The following is a 7,500-nucleotide window of genomic DNA, read 5'->3' as shown; positions in this document are numbered from 1 at the left end:
TGGAGATAAGGAGGAGCAGAGCCAGAGATAACATTATAACAAATAGTGGCAATCTTGTACTGAATTCTGAAAGAAGCAGGCAGCCAGTGCAGTTCTGCAAGGAGGGGAGAGAGGTGGTCTTCCATACAACAGCAGCAACACTTCAGACTTCCTGGTTCGGACAGTAAACGTGCATTGTATCGTATTGTATTGTATTGTATTGTATTGTATTGTATTGTATTGTATTGTCTCAAGGCCTGCCTAAGCGCATTGGTGGGTTGCGCTTGGCAGGGTGTGGTGTAGCGTATAATTATGGATTTGTCCGAACGCAGTGACGCCTCCCTTAGCTACTGATACTGTATTGTATTGTAATCTATTTTATTCTATTGTCACAATGTTGTATTTTTCTGTGTGAGATTCGGGCTGCTCTCCCTAAGAAAAGCGTGACGCCATTGTTCAGAAGCAGTCGGGTTTTTTTTTCGTCTGTAGTATGGTTTACTGGCAAAGCGAAGACAAATGACAGCAGGTTTCTGGACTTTTCTATATTTTTTTCTTTCTATCTCTGTATCTATCTATGTATCCATCTATGTATCTATATCTACGTATCTATCTATCTATCTATCTATATTGACATTTTTTACAATTCTCATACTTTCTATGTACATATGTATCTGTCTATCTATGTATCTATCTATCTACGTACCTATCTATTTATCTACCTATCTATCTACCTATCTATCGACCTATCTATCGATCTCTCTATCTGTCTAGCTACACCCCTCTGTTTCTCTCTTGAACACACACACACACACACACACACACACACACACACACACACACACACACACACACACACACACAGAACAAACTGGACGAATAGAAAGAAATAAGCGGGAAATATTGGGAATTGGCGAATCAGGATGAACACCGGCCACTCCGCACCCACCCACCCACTCTCTCCCCCACCAACACCCCCACCCCCCTCCCTCCACACACACACACACACTCGCTCCAGAGGATGGACCCTGTATCGTTGAAGATGGAACGATAGCGGACGTGAGTTAATTACACCAACAGGCAGGGGCACGCAGCTTCTTGAGAGAAGAGAATAGTGGAGCTGACCAGGAGATAATTATAGCCAGCGAACCCTGTCAGTGAACCGCGTCGTGATTATTTGGGGACAGAAGCCATTGACCTCCCCCCTGTCCCCCCCCCCCCGCCCCCCCCCCCCCCCCCCCCCACTCCCCCAGCTGAAGACCCAGCCAATGGATGAGACAGGCTGTCATCTACACCGCCTCACTCACTCACACACACACACACACACACACAAAATCGCCGTTTGTAACGCGGTGAAGGTTTGAGCCATTAATTTCTTTAATTTATCTGTGTGTGTGTGTGTGTGTGTGTGTGTGTGTGTGTGTGTGTGTGTGTGTGTGTGTGTGTGTGTGTGTGTGTGTGTGTGTTTGAGGGAGAGTGAGAGAGAGATACAGAGAGAAAGAGTTTCTGTGTGCGTGTGTGCGCGCTTGCTTGCGTTTGTGCGTACGCGCGCGCGCGCGCGTGTGTGTGTGTGTGTGTGTGTGTGCGTACGTGTGTATGTATGTATGAATGTTTCTTCAATTCCGTTGTGTGTGTGTGTGTGTGTGTGTGTGTGTGTGTGTGTGTGTGTGTGTGTGTGTGTGTGCGTGCGTGCGTGCGTGTTTATGTATGTATGAATGTTTCTTCAATTCCTTTGTGTGTGTGTGTGTGTGTGTGTGTGTGTGTGTGTGTGTGTGTGTGTGTGTGTGGCTGTCTGTCTGTCTGTCTGTCTGTATGTGTGAGAGTGTGTGTGTGTGCGTGCGTGCGTGCGTGTGTGTGTGTGTCTCTCTCTGTGTATGTGTGAGTTGTGTGTGTGTGTGTGTGTGTGTGTGTGTGTGTGTGTGTGTGCGCGCGCCTTTCATTTTAATCATTAACCTTTTTTCTACATATCTTTCATTTTCTAAAAAAACAAAAAAACAAAACAAAACAAAAAAAGCGTTTACTTATTTGTTCATTTTCAACATTCCCGTGATTTCTTTCTTTCCTAGTGCTTTATATAGAAACCTACGGTAGGCTCTCAAGGCATGACCAGCACGTAGAGTTAATGTCTTGGGCTGGAATCGGCTCCTGTTCAGCAGAAGAGGCAACATGATCAGATCAGACTGCACCCTTTAACACCTTCTTTAAACTGAAGCTGGTATTGATTGAATCGATGACGACGAAGCTTGATTATTAAAACACGTAAATGGCGTATTTCTTCCTCAAACGTTGATGTTTTTGAATTTTTTGCATTCATTATCAGTTGTTTCGCTTCTTAGATTAATGACTTCTCTTTTACGAGGGTACATTGAGTAATTTTCTGTAATTGTATTTAGATATTTATTTCAAATTCCACCCCCTCCATTTACCCGGTTCCCCCCAACTCACCAGTTATTCCCCTTCCCTCCTCTTCTAAACGATAATGTAAAAAAACAAAAAAAATCGATACTCTAACAAAATGTCTACAATTACCAGTATGTTAATCACCAGATATTAATCAAAATTTCTCCTCCTTCAAACGTTGTAAACATACTGCAGTGTGACACGATCAGGGTTCATGCAGAGGGATAGCACATACTCAATTCAATACCGAAACACCACCCTCTATAATTCACACACATTTTGACCCCCCCCCCCCCCGCCCCCACCCCCCCCACTCCACCCCACCCCACCCAAAAGTTCAGCTCTGCAACAGTGTGTTCTTGTCTTGTGTTGTAACACAACAATATGAGTTTGTTCTTGTGTGTAATATAATTTCAATTTATACTTAATATAATAACTTTGTTAAAAGAAATGAAAATGGCAATGATATTTTGTATTTGTATTGTATTTGTATTTCTTTTTATCACAACAGATTTCTCTGTGTGAAATTCGGGCTGCTGTCCCCAGGGAGAGCGCGTCGCTATACTACAGCGGCACCCATTTTTTTTTTGGTATTTTTTCCTGCGTGCAGTTGTATTTGTTTTTCCTATCGAAGTAGATTTTTCTACAGAATTTTGCCAGGAACAACCCTTTTGTTGCCGTGGGTTCTTTTACGTGCGCTAAGTGCATGCTGCATACGGGACCTCGGTTTATCGTCTCATCCGAATGACTAGCGTCCAGACCACCACTCAAGTTCTAGTGGAGGGGGAGAAAATATCGGCGGCTGAGCCGTGATTCGAACCAGAACGTTCAGATTCTCTCGCTTCCTAGACGGACGCGTTACCTCTAGGCCATCACTCCACATGAGATAATTTGATGCTATGTCAGTCTGTCGTTATCTATAAAACAACAACAAACTTTTAAAGCAAAACATAGAAAAAACAACCAAAAAAAAACCGCAATTACTTTTTTAAAAAAATCATAAACGAACAACATCAACACAAGTCATTAAAACTAAAATGAAATAAAGAACACGATAACAAAATAACAACAAACAAACACTAACATCCCGCCAGGAACTATAACCTTTTAATCATCTATTTTTTTAACCGCTTGATTAATTTCGCGAGTATCCGAAATCGAAGAAAGCAAATGAAGACAGGCGAACCTAGTGATGCAATCTGTGACAGCATGTCGTTGATCTGCGCTCATCTCTCCTCATCCCTCCTCATCCCTCCTCATCCCCTCATCCGTCATCATCCCCCTCATCTCTCCTCATCTCTCCTCATCGCTCCTCATCCCCCCTCATCCCTCATCATCCCCCTCATCCCTCCTCATCCCCCTCATCCCCCTCATCCCTCCTCATCCCCCCTCATCCCTCATCATCCCCCTCATCCCTCATCATCCCCTCATCCCTCCTCATCCCCCTCATCCGTCATCCCTCCTCATCCCTCCTCATCCCCCTCATCCCTCCTCATCCCTCATCATCCCCCTCATCCGTCATCCCTCCTCATCCCTCCTCATCCGCCTCATCCCTCATCATCCCCCTCATCCCTCCTCATCCCCCTCATCCGTCATCCCTCCTCATCCCTCCTCATCCCCTCATCCGTCATCCCTCATCATCCCCCTCATCCCTCCTCATCCCCCTCATCCCTCCTCATCCCCTCATCCGTTATCATCCCCCTCATCCCTCCTCATCCCTCCTCATCCCCCTCATCCCATTCATCCCCCTCCTCCCTCCTCACCCCCTCATCCCTCGTCATCCCCCTCATCCCTACTCATCCCCCCATATCCCTCATCATCCCCGTCATCCCTCATCATCCCCTCATCCCTCATCACCCCCCTCATCCCCCCTTATCCCCCTCATCCCTCCTCATCCCCTCATCCCTCCTCATCCCTCCTCATCGCTCCTCATCTCTCCACAGTTTTGCAGTGGAGCGGTGTCCTTGTGGAAGGGTAGGTAGACCTGACTGCGAACGATACAGTGGAAGCGACCAGCTCAACGTGTGTATTGTACAGACAACAGGTCGGATCGTCGATAGTCAGATGTAGCTCTTCTGTTTTTTAACTCACTCAGTACGGCCAGTCCTCTCTTCTCCTCTGCACAGACCCCTTGGATGTCCAGTGGGTGTCTGAATGACCCAACCTTTAGCTTCCGTCGTCAGAATTGTGGCATTCTTTGTCAACATTCACCTCTTCAGCATAAGAGTCTTCCGCTTGCAATATTTTGATGATGGTAACTGGGGTGAAACGCTGTTAACGTCGTCTCTTTCGCCGTTCGTATGGAGAGAGTTAAGGCTTTCTCCGATTGGTTGCACCAGGAGATGTTCGTCTGCTCCTTTTTTTTCTACTTTTCTCCCCAGCAGTTTAACTAGCAGGGGTGCATGGGGGTAATTGCGAGCGGGCAAGCCTGACTTCGAACGATGGGTTTGGGTTCATCATGTGGGCAATTAAAACAGAAGCAGGTTTTGAACTGATTAGACTTAACATATTATTACTGGAACATCGCACCATACTGTTGTATTGTTGGTTTTGATCACACACACACATACACACGCGCACGCACGCACGCACGCACACACACACACACACATTCAAACACACACACACACACACACACACACACACACACACACACACACACACACACACACACACACACCTAATATCACTTCAAGTGGAAAGACGTTAAACTGAAGACGAACACACACACACACACACACACACACACACACACACACACACACACACACACACACACACACACACACACACACACAATACACCCTTTTCAGAGCGCTCAGTAACTGTGCAGCATCGTTCGCAAATAGACTCCGTCAAAATATGGTCTGATTGCAAACGACACTTCTGGAAATCCGTGTCAAAACGGACGTTGTGCTCTGTCACCAACATGCTTTTCTTAAATTCACGCAGCACTGGCAATGCACAATTCATTTAACATATGTGAAGTGATGGCCAAGAAGTAACGCGTCCGCCTAGGAAGCGAGAGAATCTGAGCGCGCTGGTTCGAATTACAGCTCAGCCGCCGATATTTTCTCCTCCTCCACTAGACCTTGAGTGGTGGTCTGGACGCTAGTCATTCGGATGAGACGATAAACCGAGCTCCTGTGTGCAGCATGCATTTAGCGCACGTAAAAGAGGAACACAATACATAACACAATGTCCATTCCAGTCAACTACTTTAACTCACTCAGTACGGCCAGTCCTCTCTTCTCCTCTACACAGACCCCTCGGATGTCCAGTGGGTGTCTGAATGACCCAACCTTTAGCTTCCGTCGTCAGAATTGTGGTATTCTTTGTCAACATTCACCTCTTCAGTATGAGAGCCTTCCGCTTGCAATATTTTCATGATGGAAATTGGGGTGAAACGCTGTTAACGTCGTCTCTTTCGCCGTTCGTATGGAGAGAGTTAAACCGTGTCAAAGGTAAAGTCCTACTACTTGCTTCCCTCGACTTAGGATTTGAGAGCACGTTTGTGAACTTGGCGCGCGAAAAGAAGAAGAAAGAGCGCGGAAATGTTTGACTCGACTGGGTTTGGGGAAATGGATAGTTCCATTCATTAAGGTATCAGAACGAGGTGGAAGCAGACAGTAAACATGTGAACTGTCTGTGTGGTGAGAACGTTTCGGAGTGGGGCGGTACACGAACAGTTCGCAATTAGGTACACCTGCCCCAAAGCACCTGACAAGGAAGCCACTATCTCTGGATTCGATTTCCAACACATGGATCAGGGTTTGTACCCGTCATACCCTACCGCCCCCCTCCACCCCCCCCCCCCCCCCCCCCCCCCCCCCCCCGTCCACCGTCCCATCCCTCACTACACTGAGTAGTGGTCTGCTGGGCACCGATCGGTCGGTTGAAACGATAAACCTTGCCCCCCCCCAACCCCCCCCCCCCCCCCCCCCCCCCCCCCACCGCGTGCTTCATGCACTTTGCGCATGTAAAAGAACCCACGGCGACAAAAGTCTTGTCCCAGGCAAGGATATTATTATTTTTTGTTTGTTTTTAATCCACTTTGATAGCCTAGCGGAAAATAAGTACAGTTGAGGACCAAACCATATAATAATAATAATAATAATGATGGTGATGATGATAATGGATAAGAGCAGAAAATGGACAGAGAATGTGGTGCTGAACTGTAGCCACGCGCTCTCCTGGAGGAGATCAGCCTGAACTTCACACAGAGAAATCGGTTGTGACAAAAAGTATGAAGTACAATACAACACAATACAATACAATAACACAATACAGTACAACTGTTTCAATGGCCTAGCTATCCCAGAGGAAACATCTAACTTCGGTGATCTGGGAAAACACACACACACAGACACACACACACACACACACACACACACACACACACACACAAAAAAACAACAACAAAAAAAGAAGAAAAAAAAGAAGAAGAAAACAACAACCTCACACCCACAAAAAGAACAGTGTCAGATGTCAATTAGTGTTTTGTTGTTGTTTTTTCTATTGGTTGAGAAATTATTGCAAGAATGATAGTTACCACCACCACAACCACCACCACCACCAAGAACAACATCTACAACAGCTGCAACAACTCATTTAATAGAAGAGAAGGTGATCAAGAACAAGAACAAAGCCAATAACAAAGATAATGAGAAGAACAAGAACAAGAACAACAACAAGAAGAACAAGAAGAAAAACAACAGTACTCACCAATATCAAGTTCCAATACGGCACAATTTCCGCCAGTGTCTTGGTGACCTCTGCGCATGCGCTGCCCATCACCATGGTGATGTGACGCCCGGCACCCATGCGGTAGATCATGTCGTAGAATACGTCCGTGGCCACGCCGGCGTCACACTGCAATCAGCCAGTCAATGAATGAATCAATGAATGTGACCACACTTCACTCACAGTTGAAAGGAAGCAAATGAATGAATGATTAAATCTGGCCGTTCAAATTGCATTTTAATGATTATGCCGTTAATGAGAATTAACAACAACAATAATAGCAATCGCAACAACAATAGCAGCACCAGCAGCACAACAACAAGAAACAAGAAGACAAAAAATGTTGATGGCGACGATGATTCGTTCGTTTGTTCGTTCATT

At 45.9% G+C, this 7,500-nt stretch overlaps 1 protein-coding gene across 1 annotated transcript in view; it reads right to left on the bottom strand.

The window, feature by feature from the left end:
- The window catches only part of LOC143299155 (uncharacterized), a 352,942-nt gene that overhangs the window by 138,761 nt on the left and 206,681 nt on the right, over positions 1-7,500 (bottom strand). The window contains exon 2 of the mRNA XM_076612285.1: positions 7,102-7,248. Within this exon, the coding sequence (XP_076468400.1) occupies positions 7,102-7,248 (147 nt within the window). The remainder of the gene's footprint in view (positions 1-7,101; positions 7,249-7,500) is intronic.

Source organism: Babylonia areolata, chromosome 24, assembly GCF_041734735.1.
Source record: "Babylonia areolata isolate BAREFJ2019XMU chromosome 24, ASM4173473v1, whole genome shotgun sequence".
Lineage (NCBI taxonomy): Eukaryota > Metazoa > Mollusca > Gastropoda > Neogastropoda > Buccinidae > Babylonia > Babylonia areolata.
The sequence above is the reverse complement of the archived record's forward strand: the minus strand, read 5'-3'. Positions and strand labels throughout refer to the sequence as shown.